We start from the raw sequence: 21,973 nt of genomic DNA, 5'->3' as shown, positions 1-21,973 counted from the left end.
CAAGCCGCGATCCATAGCAGTTAATCCTCGCCAGATCAAAACACATTCCTTTCCTAAATTTCGGTTGAGAAGAATGAACGTTTCAATTAAAAGTATAACTCTTTATTGTACTAAAATAACTTACAACACTCTCAAATACACACTACCATTGAATAATCTATGTAAATGTATTTAAATAAGCTTCTTCCATACAGCTCCAGAATGAAATTTCTCTTCCAACTAGCATGTCTAGTGCGACTTGGTTATTCCGATTAAAGGGGATTTAAGCTAAACAAGAGCCATGGTCCACGGCTTTTGATAGTTTTTACTTTCGCTTTCACCAACGCCAAACTCATAACATGCTTGAATGTATGGCTTGCCAAAACCGAACTGAGTTAAATATCAAAATATCGTCCACTATAGGCTTTGCTAGCAAATGAAGACACATCTTCAAGAGCCTTTGCTCTCAAAGTCCTTGATCAAGCAGTTGGGAGAAGTCTTGTCCAAGCTTCTTCCCCTGTTTTCTGTAGCTCGATGTCAAGCGTCTCTTTGGACTGAAAGAAAGTAAATTTGCATCAGAAGTCTGAAATTTGGGAAAGGAGAGAGATCGGTAAAAAGCGTAACATAAGAGATCACTCTACATACCTGACCGAAGATAAAAACATCCCATGAACGGCTCAAGAAGAAAAGAATACATCTTATACCGTCAGGAAAAGCCTGTACACGTGCCAAATGACCCACTACGCACAAAGCCTGTCCCAGTTCCCATTGCAAGTTAAGTCCTGCCCCCCCCCCCCCTTCTCGCGCTGGCATTTCGCCACGTCTCCTTGACCTTTTAGAGAGCAACCTCACTTATCCGAGCTCAAATTCTCGCAGACGCGAACTTAAAGCCATTTCCCTATATAAGAAGATTATTCGACTTATAATACCTTCCATAGCTGCCTTTACTTCTGTCTGGGTGACCGCTGGTTGAGGCCAACGAAGGCCTGAAAGATGCACTGGAATCGCGATGAGCCCTGAGAAGAATGAACGATATGGTTAAGGATTGATGTTCCAAAGTCAGTTACCCATGCACTTAATTATAAGTAACTACATTTTCATGTTGTTTACAGGGTATGGGTTAGAAAGGGGGTAAAAATGGTGTGTGTGTGTGTGTGTGTGTGCGTGTGTGTGTGTGCGTGTGTGTGCGTGTGTGTGTGCGTGTGCGTGTGCGTGTGCGTGTGTGTGCGTGGTGCTTGGAAGCGCCAGCATCTATACATGGTAGTGGTCTGTCTGGAATGGCTGGACAACATCCAGCTCCGACAGTGGTTCCAGAACAGAAACTTCAACTTACGACAAAGGAATGAAACTCCTGAAGTTGTCGTCATCTTTATGATCTGAAAAGCGATGCAGCGAAGAGTCCTTGCCGGCAAACCCATCCTGAAGTGAAAAGTTAAAAATTTGCGGATCACATACGATTCAACCTGAGGGGTTTTCTCTCCACATGTTTTAACATTGAAGAAAATGCGGTTACATTCATTCCTTGACCCTTCACACTCTTACATGAGAATACATAATCTCCATACTGTTCTCTATAAATTTCCAAGGTGCTTACAAGGAGAATTTGTTTAACAATCAAGAGCTTCTTTACTAGGTGATCAATTCCTTAATTCTCCTGACCCTAATGTGTGATTCACGGTTGATATTATAAGGAGAATTTACATACTGTCACTCTGCGGGGTCGAAGGTTAAAATTCACATAAAGGTGTTCACGGAAGTTTCTGAGGATGTAAAATGTTATAGAAACTTTGAACAACAAAGATAGTGAAAGAGAAGTTACCCCGCCAGGAATGTAGTGCCCAGGTTCACTCAGCCCGTCGTCGCTCATGGGCCTTCTACAGGCAGCAGCCAGCTCGTTCTTCAGGGTGGCTATGTGTGCCTTGTGTGACCTAATTTCTTCTTCTAAGTGTGTCACGCGTGACATAGCTTGTTGTTTATCCATTTCAAGCTCGGAAATACGGTCCAATGCCTGCTGCTGGCACTTGATAAATGACGCCACAACATGCTGATACAAAGAAATACGTAAAAATCTTAAAGTCCTGACAACAAATTTAATCACAAGTACGGAAGGTTTTGTAGGGTGCTCTCTACAGCTACGAATTAGGCAGCCAGAACGACTAATTTCAAAGTGAAGTGGCATTTTTTCGATATTCTTTTCAGAGTATACTCAAAAAATGCCTACAGAATAGGGAATAGTTTCTAGACATTAACGAACGCTGCCGGAGAGTATGATGAATAACAGAATTCTTTCTATGAATTAGACTTGTCTAGCAAGTCTATTCCAACAAAACGGAGATCACCTCTAAACTTGTGGCACCGTAATACATTTGTTTTTTGACAATCGCACCTGGCAAGATAATAATTCGGGACTCAAGCTTAAACCATCCATCGCTAACCGCTCGTCTGGAAGAATGAGTTGGGGCAGAGTGTGCTCATAGGGCCCTATGGCACCCTTAGATAGTCGTACTTGATCTTTGCTCTGTTCCAGGGCTCTGTCGACCGACTTCAAGTAACCCGTTAAAGCTTCTTTCTCCCTGAAATGAACGCCAATCAAAGCTTTTAAACGCTGGCCAAATTCATCACTCGCGCAGTCCAAAACGGTTATTCTGATCAAGGGTATTTGTTGAATGGTTTTAGTTGTCAATGTTGCTGTTGTTGATGTTAAAAGGATTATTTTATTAATTATTTTAGTGAAATGAAACAAAATCAAGGTCAGACTCAATCACAATGAGCAAGCTCTTGCAGAGCTATTCTCACTCATGTGTCCAAGAGATCCAGCATGCACTGCACTCGTTTTATTTCGCGACGTTCTGTGATTGGTCTACGTTTCGAGCGATAAGCCTTCGTCAGAGCGTTTTCAGCATTCGCTCGGACGAAGGGCAAACGCTCGAAAAGTCAGCTTTGGAAACTCTCTACGGTGGCCAATTTTCACTATCAACTCATTTGATAAAACCAAACTATCTTGTGTGCATCTGCTGCCAAGTACAACAAACCTTTTAACCACTAGGTAGTACGTATTCAAAGTCACAACAAAAGGGCGGATCAATGCATAAAGCAAGAGGCCAGAAACTTCTTTCGGAATCTCTAATTTTTCATTCGCCCCTTATTCACGTTGAAGGACTAGGACTAATACCCCATTCACACCAGAAAACTTGTTTAGTTAAACCAGGTTTAACTAAATAAAAATCAGAAGCAGAGAACTGAAAAACTAAATTTTCCACAAGATTCAAGAAATTGCTAAATTGTATTTTCAATGTGCCACATTTGAAGTCAACCAAATATCGATTTGAGCAGCTTCTATGAAGCTGTTGTGTTAAACCATGTTTAACAAAACAGCTTTAAAGCATGTTTAGGCTTTGGTGTGAATGGGGTATAAGTTTCAGTTTTATTTTTCCAACAGACAATCCTTGTAAGCTTTCAGATTCGTTCGTGGTCGAAACAATTAGCATGTACACCACTCACCTTGCAGCGGCAGTCATGGTTTTTTCGGCATCGTTTAGTCTGTCTATTAAAGCGTTTTTCTCGTTTTCCATGTAAGTCATTTGCTTTGAGACCTGACGGACGGCGTGTTCTTTCCGGCGAAGCTCCATCTTTGCCTCAGTGAGACCCTAAAATACAATATAATATATCTCTCAGTTAGTACGTGCGCTATGATTTGTAAATTTAGCGGGCCGTATTTCCATGTATGGCACGCCAGATTCAATAGTTTGTTCGAATTGAATTCTTCTCCCTCTATTTGAATCCAGAGATATGAGAAATATCTTGCTAACCTCGTTTTTCGGTCCGTACTGTGATCATGAGTTACGGACCGCCGCAGTTGTTCCCGCTCGGATTTATGGCCTGCGCTCTGCTCTTGGGCCATAAAACAGAGCGTAAAATACTCGGTGCGTTACTTACAGTACGGACCTCGGACTCGGTTGGTAAGAAGCAATTATTTTATACCTTTGTTTTCAGTAAGAACATCATCGACGAGGTTTAATACCTTGACTGCTTCAGCGAGTGTGACATCCTTTTCTTCTCCTTGGTTGGCGTGAAGTTCCAATCTCTCTCCCATTTCTTGCATCTGAGTGGTCTGCTCATTAAGTAGGGCTTGGGCCTGTTGCTCTCGCTTCAGAGCGTTATTGAGTTCTTCACAAACATTTTCAAAACGAGTTATAGGTACCATGGACAACATCTAAAATAGGAAGGGAAAAAAAAACCACAACAACTACAAATATAATTTCCAAATGACTAACTTTAAAGCAACTCTCAGGCTGAAATCTATCCAGTCTCAATGAAAACTCGGAGGGAAGGGGGGTGGACTTGCGTTTGAGGGGGGTTAAGGTCAGGTGAATTTGTGTTTGCGGTGGGATCCGGTGGATTTGTGTTTCAGGGGTGGAGTAGTTGGAAAGGGATTGTTTTAAAAAGATATCTTATGGTTTGTCTACCAAGTGCAAGTTTAAGTTCGGCTTAGCCTCATTTACCTAATTCTTCATTTTTATCCATGTCGATCTTCGCCATCCTGTTTTTCTTTGGTTCATTTTACCCATTTGCACATTTATCTTAGTTTCCGAACTAAAATTCTGTTTTACATCACCCTTGAGAAAATTTTCCAAGCCTCAGAAAACGACTTACGACGTTTTGGAGTGGCTCCTCTGAGAGGTGGTTCCTAGTTTAGTATTTCCATTCCAATTGGAATTTAGAGTGCTTTTTGTGGAAGAAAAAAAATTGAAGAAAGCGGGTGAAAACCCACGGAGCAACGAGAAGTGTAAACAAACCTCCTCTTTCATCTCCTGAAGTCTCTCCTCCAGGCCTCGCGCTTCCTCCTTGGTCTTACGATGCTGCGTCTCAGAAGAGGACTGGGCACTCTTCATCCCAGCAGTCTCTTGTTTACTTCTGGAGAGTTCAAGTCTTAGTGAACGTCTGTCGACTTCCGCCGCATGAAGGCGCTGGGTAAAGCCAAGGATATGACTTTGAAGGGCACTAATGGTTCGCTATAGAAGAACAGAGAAAGAAATTCGAGATACTGACTGCTTGACATGGTGCCAACATATTTGGATATATCAACAAAGTTGAAATGGTAAATTAAATGGTAAATGGTAAATGGTAAATGGAAATGGAAAATGGTTAAATGGAAATGGTAAATTGAAATGGTAAATTGAAATGGTAAATGGTTAGCAAACAGATGTCTTTGTTATAGGTTAAGAAATAGTTTTTTAAGGACCTGGTCCTGGACAATGTTCAACCGCAGTCCCATCATTTTGCACAAAACCAACAAAAGAAACTTCCCGTTCATTTACAATTCACTGTGACAGTAGTGTTAACTGTGGGCTTGTTCGCTGCTCGCGCTAAAAATATCAAAGTGTTAGTACAACTCTACTAGCGCTTTATCACAAATGCTACCATCTGATTGGCTACGCTGCTCGCGACCTATTCCCTGATAAATAGTGAGTGAAGTGAGTGACCTAACATTGTGTGGTTGTAAGGAAAATACAGTAAAGAACATGAGTCTGTCTTGTCATAAAGTTTTTAACTACTAAAAGATTCATACAAAAAAAAAATATATGATTCGAACTTTGTCCTCATCAACTTTTACGCGATAGAGTCTAATCGCTACTTTCAAAGAAGAGAAATTCTTGTATTTTAATCACATCCACTATCGCGATACGTAACTCAAGGAAAAAGCAATTTTAAATCGAGTGTTGAATGTAATCCGAGATTGCTTTGGTTTTGCTTAATTTTGCTCTGTGATTGGTACAAAAAACTTGTGCAACTCTCTCAACCAATCAGATGCAAAACTAAAACCAATAACAAATGAATAAAGGCTGATAGTTTCGAAAGAAAGTGTTTGGGGTTGCGTCGGTGGGAGTAACGAAATAATTTGGATATATCAACAAAGTTGAAATGGTAAATTGGCCACCGTAATGATTACAAAAGCTGACGTTTCGAGCGTTAGCTCCGACGAAGGGCTAACGCTCGAAACGTCAGCTTTTGTAATCATTACGGTGGCCAATTTACCATTTCAACTTTGTTGATATATCCAAATTAAAACCAATCACAACTTGGTCGCCCGCGTTTTGTCGCGCTTTAGGCAGTTTGCTTGTTTTTACTTTGAGTTCTCATTGGCTCTTACAATATTTTCAGTTCTTCTGATCGGCCGTTGTGATTACTTTGGTTTTGGTTTTACGAAACTCGATCGACAGGCACTTTATAAACATAATTTGTCTCTCACCTGAGACGATATGTAAGATAAACCACGCGCAGGTGCTTTAGCCAGCCATTGCTGGAGTCCCAAGCCCAACGACGCCATCATCTCCCCTCGGAAGCCTGAGTACCTCTCGTGCCAAGCCTCTTCTCCAATCACCCGGCCAGAAAACTCTGTTTGAAGCCTGGAGATAATTTTACTGTACGCGCTTCTAGCTGCTGCTATTATATTGCTGCCAGTCGAAGGACTCTGTGCTCTGCTAGATCCATCTGTAAAATGATTCGAAGAGTAAACAACCCAGCATCAAACTATCCTGAGTAAACTCTAAACAAAAACGATGTTGTCCTGGCGATAAGTTCTAGATTCAGTCTCCGAATCTTATGCTTCATGGAAAAGACAGTCTTAAAACGCAATAAGCAGTTAGTTTTCCTGTGATTTTTCTTTTTAGAAGCGGAGATAAAATTCACACGGATATAACTGTTTGGTCGGCAGGGCTCGAAATTAACCGTCGATAACCCGTTAACCAATGGTTTGTAATTTTCAACGTTTGGTTACTAAAATGTGTCCAACTAACCCGACAGAGTTAGTAAAACATTGGTGGACTTCGGGACAAAGAGCACATAGACCCAACTCTCAGAGGAATACTTAGAATACTCAAGTTGTTAAATCAACTTAAACTCCTTTTAGATAATGTGCTGTAGATGTACTGTTCTTGACTAATCATGGTAAACGAGAGGGAAATAAAATAGGTGCATAATTGCCAACGTTTTTAAGGTCACCATGTAATTTCAGCTACACTTTAATTTGTCCTAGTCGTTATTATCAAAATCTTCAATAATTGGGATATCGCAACTTGTCAGCTTGGATACCAAACTTTATAATTTGGTTAGTAAAAAAGATGTCTACTAACCCGAAGGGTTAGTGATCCAAAAATTAAATTCGAGCCTTGGTCGGGCTTAGTTACTCTAGCACCCCTCTTAGCGATTAACTTACCTTGTTCGTCCCACGTAGAGTCTCCATCCTCTGCCTCGTGCGTCTTAATGAGAGCCGACTGCAATTCGCTCACAGCACCGATCAGGTGACTTTGTAACTGAGAGCTGGTTAACCAAGCCTGTGCGGACGTCACTCTAGCACTTGTGCGTGACGTGTCCGCGGGGGAAGATTCCCGTTTGTGGTTGTTAACCACACCTGAAATTGCGCAAAGGTTTTAGAACCACTGGCAGATTAAATAACGGAAAGGAAGGAAAGCGCTATTTCATCCTTTAAATCTGTGTTAATCCACTCTTTCTTTGACCATCTTTGTTCTTTCATAGTTTTTTATTAGCTGTTTTGACTTTTCCCGTTTCACCCAAAAAATATTTTGTGGTCTCTTTCAAGCTAAAAGGAGTTTTCGAAGTGCTACATAAAAAAGTGACCGTGACCGTCTCGGTTCTCCCCCATCCTAGCATTAGCACTGCACTGATGAGGCCCAGAAGGCCGAAACAGTACTGTCTGCAGTTAGTTATATATATATATATATATCTTATTAGACGTTTTGTTGTGTAGTATCGCTGAGTATTTTTACGAGTTGTGCCGTATTTTGACGAGCCTGTAGGGTGAGTCAAAATACAAATAACCAGTAAAAATACTCAGCGATACTACACAACAAAACGTCTAATGAGTTATTTATTATCCAACATGCCAAACTGTTATTTCAGTGCGGGCGAATTTCGCGGATGTTTATTTACGGGGAGTGCGTGACAGAAGTATGCGAAGCGGAACGGAATTGGCGCGTTGTTGTGCTGCTGTTTCTATTTTCTTCATTAAATGAAGAAATTTTCTGGTGGTCAAGCTGTTTTTCTTCGTTCGATTCATCTAATGAACTTGGATCTATATTTACCAGCCATTCTGACTCTTCGTCGTCGGAAATATGATTCAAATTGTCCGCCATTTGTTTTTTTTTTTCGTAACTACAATCCAATTCTTCGCTTGCGCGATGCGAGAAAACCTCTTTAACCGGTACTACAATAGACGTGTACAAATACCGCGTGATATTTGTACTCGTCTAGGTGTAGTTGGATAATACCGTCAAATACCCACCCTTGAAGTCAGCTTTCCTTGACATTTTCCCGCAGCACACAATAGACATTCCGCCAAACTCGCCAGGAGATTCAGACGAGACAAACAGCTTTAAACTATAAGAACCAAAATGACGCAGTCTGTTGGCAGCAATGACAGCGATGACACCCACTCTAAACACCAACACGGGACAGCGGCCATCTCTTAGGGACCGCTCTTTCGACCCAGCGTCACCTTTTTCCCTCTTCTCGGCTTCCATCTCGTGGCTTAACATTTCCCCCAAAGTGTTCGTCTTATCTCGAAGGGATTCCAATGTTCTCACATATTCAGATAATATTCTCCGTTGAGAGGCCAAGGCTCGTATTCTCCCAAACGCAGGCCATAAGGCGCCGGCAAGAAGCGCGCAAACGGTTAACAAAGAAGATTCGCTTCTCTGCATTTCCTCCAAAGACAACTGCAGCCGGGCGTTCTCCATTTCAAGTGTGTCCTTAACCTGACCTGTTTCGTGAGCTCTTTCCCAAGCTTGGTCTGCTAATGTCTGCGTTTTCTACGAGGAGAAGGCAACATTGTTGTTTTTTAAAAAGATGCTAACAAAAGTTGTTACTTTTTAAGAAGATGTTAAAAAAGTTGTTACAAGCGTGCAATAGAGAAATCTGAAGGCTTATTCGCATCGTCAGAGGAAAGAATATCGTCTCTTTCTTATGTTAGAGATTACATCGTGGTTACCGAGGCATCCTGCATAATGCATACAACCAATGGAATACAGTTCATATCCTCTTGATACAACATTGTCCTCCGTTAAGACCTTCTTGTAAAGTCAAAACCTTATTCAATTATACATAACTGTCCCTCAGTGACAGCGCATCACGCTACTTCGTTACGTGTCACGCCACGATCTTCTTTACACCTCGCAAAATAAAAAATATCGGCTAATGCGCAATTTTTCAAAGCTTCACGGTAGGTTAGGACATAAATAACTGACCCAAACGGTCCCAAACTGCACAGGGTGTTACCTGGGTCCTGGAATGAAGATCTTTTATCAACTTGCTGTAATGCTCCTCGAGCTCAGCTTTCTGTTTCTTCCACGACACTTCGCGGTCTTTGATGGCAGAGGAGAGCTGGGGAGGGTTTCAAACAAGAAGTGAGATTTTCAGAGGCAAAGTAATTCCGAGGGAACTTGATAGTTCGACGTGTTTACCTTGGTCACTGTTTGTTCGTGAGCTTCTTGTACATGTCGGAGTGACTCTTCTTTGCTTGACAACACACTTTCGAGGTGCTGAATCTGCAATGATAAAAAAACCTGCCTGTGACAAGAACGAAGCGACCTTATGCCACTATTGGTGCAAAAGGAAGCCACAATCATGATAAGGACACACTAACTTAGTAATACCCTTTCAGTCGCTCTATTAAGCTCACTGAGATGAGCTGACACTTGCTCTGACACCAAATTACACATGTCCGTCCAGGAATATTTGGATAGCGCGGAGTCTGGTGAGGAAACATACACTTGTCCAGTAATCATCCGCTGGTACAAGGAATGCAGGAACATGCGATGAGCCTGAAAAAAAGAGGCACATCACACAGTTTGATAAACAATCATTTGCCAATCATTTCGGAGGCACTATAGTTAAGTACTGTCTTGGAAAGCATTTATGAAATACTGTATAAAATAAGTGAATGTTTTTACCTCGTCTTCACGATTTAACACACTCTTGACTTTGAGATGCTGTGAAAAACAAAATATACCCAAGGCTATCAAACTTTAGCTGCCATTTCATTATTCAAAAAAGGCCTAATTTTGGCAGACGAGCGCTCAGTAATTTTGTAGGGAAAGTTTAACCACCATTTTGGCTTTCTAAAGTAAAGGAAGGTTGAGGAGAGAAAGAAATTTAACCGAAGGGTGGACGATAGGCAAAGGAAAGAAGCGGGGAGGAGATGGAGCAGAAGCTTTCCTCCACCCCTCCCCTCTTCGTCCGCTTTACTCCCAAAATCAAACATGGTGGCATGAAGTGCAATAGCGAGAATGAAACAGAAACGCCGACTCTTTCTCCCTTGCAAGTTGCCTGCAAAGGATGCTAGAAGAACATCAAGAAAAATACCACAGGGATTTACTGAAGATGTCATTATCAGAAGAGAAAGAACGGCGATGGATATGGAAGACATTAACACGGATTACTAACAACAAGATTTAGCCCACACTGGCAGAATTGCTTTCGGGGCATTGATGATGACGATTAACTGAAAGCTTCGCTTCACCTCTTCCTTTGAGTTTTCAACTTTGTTTTGCGCTTCTTCTAGTGCCTTGTTCAGTGTTTGTAAGTCTATTTTCATGGCTGCAATGGTAGCTTCCTTCTCAGCACATTCTTGGCGTGATTTGGCCAACTCTTTAACTTTAGTTGCAACTGTTTTTTCCGCCTCCTACAAAAATAAAAATAAATCATTGTCAGACCAAACCCAACGGCCACACAAAAAGGTCCGGCTATGGGTGGGATGGTACATGATTTTATCATTTTTAGTTCCCTCGCAAGAGGCTGCTAAATATAACCTTCAAAAGTGCTCCCGACCTTCTTCTCGATTTTCTTTCATATTTCGATAATGGTTTAACTCTGCTGAATAGAGAATGACCCTAACAAAAAAGACCTCAGCTCTTAAATGGGCCAAGATTAGAATGTGTTGCTGTGCAGAGTGTAGCAAACTTTTCAGACGCCCCGGTTCAGCAGCTATTTTACGTTAACTTCAACGCAGAATAGTGTTTTTACTTTCATAGCCTTGTCCCTACTAGTCACCATTTCCTTGTAATGTTCACAGTCTGTTGATAACTTCTCACCAAGCTCTCGCATCCTTTTGTACTAAAATGATCAAGAAAAAAAATGAAATACTGCGCTTTAGACGTCAAAAAACAAACCACTATTTACCATTACCGTTGTCATCGACTTTACCGTTATTATAATTATTATAATATACATCTCTTAATAATCAAGTTCGAGGTCCGCACCGTAAGTTACGAACCGAATATTCTTCACCATTAATTAGTGCGGAAGGTGTGATTGGTCAATTTTGCGGGCCATGTATCAATGCACGGCCCGCTAAATTCAAAAGTTCGCTTGAATTTAATTCTTCCTCCCCTATTTGAACCTAGAGATATAACAAATATCTTCCTAACCTCGTCCGTTTTTCTGCTCGGAATTTACGGCCACACCGAGAAAAAAAGCTCGGACCTTAACTTACAGTACCGACCTCGAACTCACCGGTTAGTAAGAGAAATATAACACAAACTGACCTCAGCTGAAGCACTGGAACATCTGTTTTGATAATCAACCAGTGTGTGACGAAGATTTTCTAAAACAGCAGCCGGTGACAAGGCCTTTTGTTTCTCTTTCTTGTGGCCTGTAGTCATTTAACAATTACAGAACTAAGTTGAGAAAACTATCGTGGCTTGCCGGTGGTATGCAAATAAAAAAATTGTCAAAGTCGAAGGCTTAGACAAATGATTTATCAACGAGTTTGTAAGCTGTTTATAGTTCGATTGCCGTGTTCCTTTTTCATAATTATCTTCGGGAGTCACCATAATTTTCCAAGGAAAGTAGAGGTAACCGTGGACGCTGGTACGCATGGGCAGAATGTTATTTGAAGCAAACCATAGTTAAACAGAGTTGCGCATGGGCAGACCATATATGACTGAGAATAAATCACCTTGTCGTTTGTGTTCCTCCGGTTTTTCAATCTGAAAATTGTCAAGGAGGAGTTCAAGTTCACGCATGCTACTACCATAGGTGGTGTCCAGTTGAATTTGGCGTTTCTTTGCCTGGAAAAAGGTGTACCAGTTAATAGTTATGGCGATAGATGAATCTTTATAACAAAACAGGTAAGTGGAAGACATGCATACGAAACTTGTACGCAGTCGTTTCTGTAATAACATGAGTTCAACTGATTTTGAAATTTAAAGCCCGTAAAATTTGAAGCTTCCTGGAAAGATTTCCGTATAATCCCGTACTATTCTAAAACAAAGCCGTCGTCCAAAAGACAGTTAGAGACGATTTTCAAACGCGGATGGCAAGTGGAAGTAGAATAAAACTAATTTTGCCGCGTTTTGACGTCAATGGATCGACTCTAAATTCGTCGATTTAGCATTTTAAACCAAACTATAATAGCTAAAAAGGTGAAGTAAGCACCAAGAATGAGAATTTTTAACTTCCGGCGACCGTTCACGTCTATAATAGGTTTGTTCTTAAGCTTCCTAATCTATTGGTTTTTTTTTTTTTTCGATGTAGGAACTGTACGCATAATGAGCTACGAGGCTGAGCGGAGCGGGAATCTTACCAATGTCCCTAGCGTGTACTTTCGAATGTCTTTTTTTTTCCTGATCGAAATTTTGAGCAAAGGTCTGCTTTGATGATCCACATTAATTACCTGAGTAAGTTCATGTTTTAAGGCATCAAAGTTCTTCTGATGAACTTCAAGCTGTTTGGACAAGTCTGTGATGATCTTCAGCTTTTCATCGATTTCTTCTTGCATTTTCTTTCTTTCATTCGCAAGGCTTTCTTCTAAACCAACCGCTTTTGATTTCTCTGATTTACAAGCATCTCTCTCTTCTTCAAAAGCCGCTTCAAGCTCCCTAATAGAGGTAGATTATTGGGCACAGTGCATGCAAACATTATACAATTTATTTTAAACAATGTTTTCTTTTTCATACAAAATCCATTTTTCAACAAAGTTGAAATGAATATTGTCGGAATAAATCAACAATGTGTGCCAAGATTGAGGTAATCATCAGTAGAGAGCAATAGGCTATTTTACAGTTGTGTACTTAGTTGCCAAGTCTTTGATTCAGAGTGAGGCTAAAGATGACCTTGTTGTGATAGAGACCTCTATCTAGTTAGCATGATAACAAAGTGATTTACATTTGAAAGGCAGCAAGGTTTGTATCATAACAAGGTCAACCCTAGCCTCACTCCCATTCAAAGGCTTGGCAACCAAGCACACAACTGTAAAATGGACTATTGTATTTTTTTTCTTCCTCAAAAAACATTACACAATCTTGCAGTCGCCGTGGCTTAAGTATGATAATCCTTGCTGGCGGTGTGATTACAAGGATATATGACGCAATTCTCGACCATTCAGAGAATTTGAATCTCCATACAAATTCAGCTGAGAAATCGTACTAAACCTTTATCATTTTGTAATTCCTTGTACAATAGTAAGAGCAGAAATTATCTGTACAAACCTGTGTTGCTTTGTCAATGTATCAAGGTTATGTTTGGCTTCATCCACTACAGACTTTTCCACCTCCAGTGCACCTTCAAGATCTCGCACTCTTAACTACACACGAACGGAATAACTTGCGTGAGATAACACAAATCAAACATACTAATAAATAAGCGTTATTGCCCAAGTGTGAGGTCAAGACGGCTGGATATTGACCAAGTTCTTTTATAGACTGAGACGAGAAAAAAAAACCAGGCTAATATCGAGCCATCTTGACTGAACAAGCTTAGTCAATGAAGGATTTACAGTACTATATAGTATAAAGATTTCATAGATCTCGCTTCCATGCCTTCACTTTACAGTTTCCAGTTCATGTGGGTGTAGAAAAACTGGAGAGCCGAAAAAAAGAAGCCTTGGGGCAAAGACAAGAACCAAAGGAAAACTGTAACCACAAAATCCAAGTGCCCTAACCACTGAAGCATCCTGGCACCCAAAGAACTAATCATGTACAATGTTACAATCACCTGAATGATCTCTGAGTTGAACTTTGTTTCTAAGTGTGCAGCTCTCTCGGCTTCAATGCTTTCCTCCAATGTTTTGATACGTTCCTGATTTTGCTGCATCAGAATCAGGTAAAAGGGATATTAAGATAACTTAAAAGAGGAATTGAATGTTGATTAGCACAAAGTTGCTATCAAACACATCAACAATGTACATTCAAAGTCATGTGACAAGTGTTCTATCAAACATTACAACTCTGGACCATATTACAGGGCTTGACACTAACTTTTCAACTTTATAGTCAAGTGGCAACTTATAGATATATGCCCTATTCACAACAGTAAAATGTTTTTATGACACGACTCGGGAAGTCAGAGGGCCAATAACTAAAGTCAACCAATCAAAATGTTCTATTGCAGGTCAATATTCTCTCAGTATTGGACCGGGCACCGTCCCGAATGGTCCCGAATGATTCTGCACTTGTGTCCCTTTGAACTTCAGTCGTGTAATAAATCTCTTTTTAACCTAGCTTGCTCGGGACCGTACTGGAAGAATATCGGCCCTCGGTCGGTCCATACTGTCAAGACCTCGGGCCTATATTCTCCCAGTATGGCCCTCGCGCTTGGTTAATAAGATATATTTATCACTACCTCAATCTCCTTCTTCAATCTCTCCTCCTTTTCAGAGTAGAACTCCAGATCTCTCATTTGCTTTTGCAAAGTTTCTCCTTGACTTGATCTCTGGGCTAAAGAAAATTACATCATTTCAATCTCTAAGCTGAAAATATTTAACTTCCTGAATTGTTCTTTTAAATTGTTGAAAAGTCTCTTAGCACTGTTTCCATTTTTGCTTGGCTTCATATATCAAATATATAACCTCAAGAAAAGAAATGTTATATGTAGAAGAAACTAAGAAGCAAGGGGAATTTTCATTTATCAAAATGGGGACATATACAAAAAAAGATAAAATTTATAAGATTCCAACTGTGATACATGTAATTCCTCTATGTACTAATTTACCATGAAATTTTCTTCTCTTTCTTATTTTTAGCAAGTAAATAATGACTTTCAATTTGATAAAAAAGTAAACTTGGAGCTCTGATAAGTTTGATAAACTTACTTTCAAGGGAGGAACACTTTTCTTGCAATTCAGCATACAAACTGTGGGACAAGAGAAGAAAACATACAACATTCATTTGATCTTATTATCAAGCAAGATGAAGAAATTCTAAGTTGTTGAGTTCTGACAGGTCAAATAAATGCAAAAAAGATATAACACCTTTCTTGTTCCTCAATTACAACATGAAGTTTCCTTTTCTCCTCTCCCTCAATCTGGAGTTGGTTTGTAAGTTGGAGAATCATATTTTCCTGTAAAAAAAACACAACAAGAAGACCAAGATGAAAAACATCTGATGATACAGCAGAAAGCTTCTTCATTCCCAAGATTTGATGAGTCTTTCATAATATTCCACTTCTAGCAATTGTTATAAATTGGTTGAGAGCATTGGTGTTACACAAGTATACAGGGTTGCTGCTACGTGCCCACTGTTGGCAAAATTAGCAGGATGAAAAAGCAGCAATTGTTGGCAGTTTTTTGGCTGGCATTTTCCCTGTAATGCTTTACAAGTACTTCTGAGGAACCTTGCACACTTACATTGGTTCAACATTTAACATTTTCTCTGAGCAGCCTCACTTGAAATCTAGACAGCAGCTTAATTACTTGGCTAGAATATACTGAACTTTAAGCAAAATTATGAAAAATTCCCCTCCCCACCCCCCTGAAAAAAGCATAGATATATTCATTTTGATATTTCACCTTTAAATCCCAAGATCTCATTGTTTATCCTCCCTCTAGCTGCTACACATTTCCTTGTAAATTAGTTACAAGAGTTTGGTGTTAGATCATAATTATAACAACTTCTACCTTATAAATTTGAGTATATATTCTCATTACCTGTTTGCTGGATAATGTACGGATATTGTAAGGAGAAATAGAGGATATTACATGGCTGCACAGGGATATGAATTTTATCTTTGAGTGCTGAAAGTATCTCTCACGAGTTCACTGTGCTCACTCGTGAGAGACACTTTCAGCACGAGAAGATATAATTCATAACCCCAAGTGGCCATGAAATGTCCTGTTTATTATGTAGATACTGATGAAATTTCCACATAAAGACAACTTTTTTTTATTCATTTTCGAAACAGCAATTGGGTAATTATGTTGGTAACCATGGCCACACCAATATCCTCACACATGAAAGATAAAAATAGTATCTTCAATGCGCGTGGTGAAGATATGATTTTTTAGTAAAAGGAGAAATCCTGGTATTTCATCAGTATCTAATAAGTTACATGTTAATCACTCCTGGTAGTTAAAGGAATAAAAGTCTGAAAACTTGTTCCAACAAATGGTTGGTGCCTTATCTTTTAACATATGGTTTGTATCCCACCTTTTCTGCAAGTAATTGGTTGGTCTTGTGTTCTTCATTTTTGCCAGTTTGCCGTGTTTCTTCCAAGGCTTCCCCAACATTTTGTAACTGTTTCTTAAGCTGATTGATATTTTCTGTTCACATGAGATAGGCAAGTATAGAAACTGCATGAGTCACTTTAACCACGAGTAATATACAGTGAAACAGATTAAGAAAGGATAGATCTAACAATAAAGAGCCTCATAAATTTGTTGCCGATCATTTCCTTTATTCTCATTTAACTCCTTTCCCTATTTCAGACTCGTCTCATTTCAGGTCTGTATAGAATCAACAAAATTACCTCTGATAAAAAGAAAAAAAAACTTCTCCAAATCCACACCCCTACCCTCAAGTTTGCATAATACCCTCACAATCTTAGACCAAAGTGTGAAAGTTTTACCTGATTTCAGGTTAAAAAGAAGCATAACTGATATCCTTTGGTGCCACACCCACCTATGTGACCAATATTTGAGAGTTCACCTCTCCCCCTCTGCCCTTTGCCTCCCCCCCCCCCCCCACACACACACAGCAGGACAAAGAGCAACAGTTTCACAAGTACCCTTATGAGAAGAAAGAACAAAAATTCCTCAAGGATGGTCTGGACTCAAAGTACAAAATGTTACCTTGTCTACCACTCAACTTTGTATTTATTTGTTGGGCAAAGACATTGATGCTATATGTATTTATTTGGTAAACTGTACATACCTTTTAGATTTGCAGTAGTTTTCTGGAGAGCACTTTCCCTCTCAGCCGCTATTCTCTTCTCTTGACTGGCTGATGTGCTTGCAATAGTCAAGTCATATTCAAGCTTCTGTCTATTTGCTTCTCCCTTCTCTACAGCAGATCGCAGCTTGGCAATTTGGCTTTGAAGCCCCATAATCTATAAAAAACACACTCAGGCTTTTAAAAGTTAACTTTCTCACTGGTTTACAAGCAAGGAAAAATGCTCAGTAATATGTAACTGCATACATATGCACGATCCTCACAGTAGATAGTGCTATTTAAGCAATAGCGAAAATCAGACCTGAAAAAAATCAGGCCTGTACGGGATTCGAACCACTGACCTCTGCGATACTAGTGCAGCGCTCTACCAATTGAGCCAACAAGCCAACTGGGAGCAGGCCGTTATGTTGATTTGTAATAAACCGGTGAAAGTGATAAATCCGATATAATGAAATATATGAAGTTCATATATTTTGAACAGCGGTATTGGATACATATGCACGATCCTCGCAGTAGATAGCGCTATTTAAGCAATAGTGAAAATCAGACCTGGAAAAGATCAGGCCTGTACGGGATTCGAACCACTGACCTCTGCGATACTAGTGCAGCGCTCTACCAATTGAGCCAACAAGCCAACTGGGAGCAGGCCGTTATGTTGATTCGTAATAAACCCGTGAAAGTGAATCAGATATAATGAAATATATGAAGTTCATATATTTTGAACTGCGGTATTTGATCCTCGCAGTAGATAACTGCCTAAATATAACATTTTGTTTACCAGATATTTTTTTCTCTGGTATTTAGTATTTTTAAATGTGTCTCATCTAAGTTTATTATACGAATTGGACAACACAGCCTTATTACCAATAAATCCTAAAAATTACAATTTCCAAGAAAAGAGGAATGGCCAATTTACAAAAGAAAAGAAAAATTTGCATTAAAAGACTGACAAAGGAGGTGTAAATTGTTGAATGTTGCTCTGAAATTGACTACTATCAAAATTTGAATGTGATTGGTTGATTAAACTACAACTTTGAATGTGATTGGCTTATTGAGTTGTTGGATAACAATCTGTCCGATAACAACATAGCAGGTGAATTAGTGAAAAATAGGAGTTTTTTTTAACAAATCACAAACAAGGAAATTGTAATTTTTATGATTAATAGAAATACAATCTTAGGCCTTCAGTTGATATTTATCAAATCTCAAAGCTATTTTTCCAACTATTGCCATCTGCATACAAATATGTCAAGTCATATTTCAGTCAATCTCTCAATACCTCTTCATTAGATTCTCTGATTTTTTCTGCATGTTCCTCCTCAATTCTGGCAAGTTTTCGTCTGAGCTCAGTGGAATCTATACCAAGACAGGAGAGCACAAGTTTTTTGATGGAAAATGTTATCTTCAAATAATGTCACAAAATAACTTTTAAGTCCTATCAGAGCCTTAAATAAAGGTACAGAAAAAAATCACAAAGTGGAGAAGATTCTGACTGGTTAATGAAGTGTTCTTCTACCAGAATAATCCTTGATATTTCCAGCCTCCTGCAATTTGTGAATTTGCCCTCTCAGTTCTTGAATTTCTTTTTCATATTCAGCCACATGGCTTTTTTCCTTTGATGTCTCATTCATGTCTTCAGTCTGGTCGATGCTCTGAAAACAATATGGAACTTTGGTGAAACCTTTACTACGCAAACTACATACTCTGCAGACACCTTTTCTGTGAATATGGAGACAGAGACCTTAAAACTCTTCTAAATTGACACTTCAAGAAGTTTTACTACAGATTTTACACACTTTTTTAAAAATTGTATAGTTTAAAATCTTGATTGGTTCAAATCTTTAAATGTTATGCAAGTAAGTAGGTAAAGTCTGTACTTTAGCCAAGTGGCTCATCCCACTGGAGCTAATCCTGCTCCCTCTCCAAATAGAATGCCATCAACAAGGTTATCCCCCAGCATTTCATCAGACTGCACTGATTATTCACCAGTACCTTCTATCATGACAGAATTAAAACCATGTGCACTGTAAGTACTTCCTGTTATCCTTCATAAATCCTTAGAAAGCTTTTCTGAAGATTTGTGAGGGATAACAGAAGGTACCTTTAGTGTGTGCAGTTTCCATCCTGTCATGCTCAAGGGGGGAGAGAGGCACTGTGAAAGTAGAGTGCTTTTCCTACAAACACAACACAACCTGATCAGGCTTTGAACCCAGACATCCATGCGGAATCCAGTGCACTGACCATTAGGCAACTGGGTCTCACTTAAATGTTACACATTGAACTGATACACATTCAACTGAAAACTGTTTGAAGCAAACTCCAAAAGGAAAACCTCAGAACAGTTAACTTATGAAAGTAAAAGAACAATATAGTTATCAAAGGATTGTAATGTACAAAGTGGCCCATCTATCTGTTCTTAAACAACAAATAAGTTGTTTTACAATTCAATAGAGAACCTTGAAAGAGAATTGGTTACAGTTTTAAGGTAACATATAATTCTTACACTGTGAATCGCATAATTTCTAAAACAAAAAAATTAAAACAAATTTCAAATTTATGTATGTAGAAGGAAGACTGCAGGTGCATGACACCTTCGTAAGTTGGAGAGTATTGAAAACAAAACTTCGGCACTTTCTTTGTCATTGTGCTGGGCGATTATCCGTTTAATTTTGAAAACAAGGATGTTAAATCATAATACTATTGAGCAAAATTAATTAAACAGCGATTCATGATCGGATATCGGAATCTATGAAAATAAATTCCATAACCAAATATTGTTCTTAATTCGGTTGCGGAAGCAAAATCCAAAGCCGATCTGCTATACTGGAGAAAACATATAATTAATCAAAGAGCAGACGAAATAGATGTCTTCGCTTTTGAGAGTTCTATGCCAGAATAATAGCTATTAGACCAGACATAAATCGAAATAAGGGTAACACTTAAGCTGCCATGAACAAAAGCATCACTGAAATTGACACAAGGAAATCGACACGATCATGAAACGCCGCTAGCGTTCAAAATCACTTATAATTACGTGCTGAACAGCCTGCGGAGAAAATGAAATTTTACTGAGACAGAGATGATCTTGTGGACACTTACATCTTGAGCGAATACTGGAGAATGCGGTGAACTATTCCCGCTGTCTTGAGGAGAGCCTGTCGACACAGCTATGGGAGAAAGCGACCGGGTTGCAGAAACTCCACCGTCCGTGTTCGTTGAACTCCAATCACTCGTTGCCATTTCACATGATTTACATTGTTTTAAAGTGGCTGGAAATCTTAAGAGACGACACTTTATGTGACATCCATTACTGGCGCATCAGAACCTCTTTTGTTATCACAACAAAATTAATTAAAAAACTGGAGAAGACGATGCTTCCAACGGAAAATTGTCCCAAAAGTGCAAATTGTTTTGTTGCTTATCCCCGCTGACCACATTTTCCCGCCTATTTTCATACTTGTTCCCAGATCTCCTCTGATAAACTATTTGGGGCCATAATGCAGTATTTCCTTATCAAAATATATATGCAGGTTTATGAACGAATCAATCCGGATCTCAAGCATCCTAAGACAGTTGATCCTCTGTTGATTGCAAGCCTCAAGTGTGAGTCTTAAAAGGAGGACAAAAAAATACAGGGTTCATATTGGATGTTATCAGTAGGTGCCAAAAAGTCTAGAATTGCGATTCCTTCTTTCGCTGTTCAAGTCTTAAACAGTTTTTTCCAGGATCCCAGAAGGATCAAGAGGATTAGTAAGGGGGAAGGGGTGGGGGGGAGACCGAAGAGCCCGCGATATAGAACGCTTAAACCGCCGCCTGGTTAGCTCATGTTGTAGAGCGCCGTGCTATGTCGTGCGGGAGGTCGAGGGTTCAAGCCTCAGATCGGACTAACACTCAGAGTCCAAACAACTAAGAGAATGTGCTGCCTTTGCTATGACACCTATAAACGGTTAGAATTGTAGTCTTCTCGGATAAGGAAACAAAACCGTAGGCCCAGTCTCCTGCATCTTCGCTATCAGGCTGGTTAGCAGGGGACGTTAAAGAACCCACACACTTATAGCAAGGAGTAGGGAACATAGCTCTCGGTGTTGTGGCCTGGCCTTGATTCTGATAACGAGGGATCCACTGTAATTGGCTAGGCTGTTGTGGTCTCACTTCCTAAGAAATTAGGCGAAGCTAAATAAACAATTAACTGAATTCAATTAGTCAGTCTGAACGGAGCCTTTTCTGAGCTACCGCTAGTAATTAGGATTCTTTCACTTAACTGGATCGTTGATCAATGAATTGTATTAATTGACAGTACTGTTCTCATGTCCTTTTACGAACTAATATCAATAACATGAATGGTATCGTAAAAAACATTCATAAATGAACACACTCAACTGTACCATTTATTTGTGTTCTCTTTGTTGACCGACGCGATGATCCAAATTTGTGGAATTCCTCTATTACGGCATTCAAATCAAATGGACACGCCTGTTCAGTTTAAATTGTTTAGCCAGCTAAACGTAAATGGTTTTATTTTGTCTCCCTCTGAATATCGCTGAAATTTAGTATCTAATTAAATATGTCATTGAAAAATAGATCTTAATAGGAATATTAGGGCTCGATTTTCAAGATGTGGTACAGTATTCACGGGAAAATCATTTCAAAATATGTGGACGAGGAACGCATCGATTTTTCTTGCTCAAACATATTTCTAAAATCCTTTGGTAAAGGTACAAATGAACATTTCTATTGAAAAACGTAGTCTGTTTTGTTTAGGTTTGGGAATAAAGAACAAAGGTTGCTAAGGGACAACGCCCACCCGAAGGTCA

At 39.5% G+C, this 21,973-nt stretch overlaps 1 protein-coding gene and 1 long non-coding RNA gene across 3 annotated transcripts; one reads left to right on the top strand and one right to left on the bottom strand.

Annotated features, from left to right (window-relative positions):
- Positions 1–86: 86 nt before the first annotated feature.
- Positions 87–20,567, bottom strand: LOC111342226 (coiled-coil domain-containing protein 171). 2 transcript variants are annotated; one of them, XM_088756255.1, is made up of 30 exons: positions 20,259–20,567; positions 18,676–18,811; positions 18,439–18,515; positions 17,142–17,316; positions 16,419–16,531; positions 15,245–15,333; positions 15,086–15,126; positions 14,617–14,711; positions 13,990–14,082; positions 13,485–13,579; positions 12,671–12,875; positions 11,954–12,065; positions 11,541–11,647; positions 11,020–11,109; positions 10,517–10,678; positions 9,948–9,986; positions 9,651–9,818; positions 9,459–9,542; positions 9,274–9,378; positions 8,282–8,807; positions 7,196–7,390; positions 6,230–6,471; positions 4,776–4,991; positions 4,001–4,192; positions 3,481–3,626; positions 2,366–2,552; positions 1,799–2,023; positions 1,313–1,398; positions 909–995; positions 87–533 (listed from the first exon to the last, which is right to left on the bottom strand). In XM_088756255.1, exons 1-30 carry the CDS (start codon positions 20,397–20,399, stop codon positions 446–448), a joined length of 4,317 nt encoding a protein of 1,438 aa, XP_088612381.1. In that variant the 5' UTR covers positions 20,400–20,567; the 3' UTR covers positions 87–445. The 2 variants fall into 2 exon arrangements, with proteins under 2 accessions (XP_088612381.1, XP_088612382.1); XM_088756256.1 differs by lacking the exons at positions 17,142–17,316; positions 18,439–18,515; positions 18,676–18,811; positions 20,259–20,567 and adding an exon at positions 15,782–15,834 and having other exon boundaries at positions 16,419–16,505.
- On the top strand, positions 13,958–16,647 carry LOC148732085 (uncharacterized). The gene is made up of 2 exons (XR_015999817.1): positions 13,958–14,097; positions 15,017–16,647. It is a non-coding gene; the product is annotated as an uncharacterized LOC148732085 (long non-coding RNA).
- Positions 20,568–21,973: the final 1,406 nt, after the last annotated feature.

Source organism: Stylophora pistillata, chromosome 4 (assembly GCF_964205215.1).
Source record: "Stylophora pistillata chromosome 4, jaStyPist1.2, whole genome shotgun sequence".
NCBI classification, from domain to species: Eukaryota; Metazoa; Cnidaria; class Anthozoa; order Scleractinia; family Pocilloporidae; genus Stylophora; species Stylophora pistillata.
This window is presented reverse-complemented; position numbering and strand designations above follow the sequence as displayed.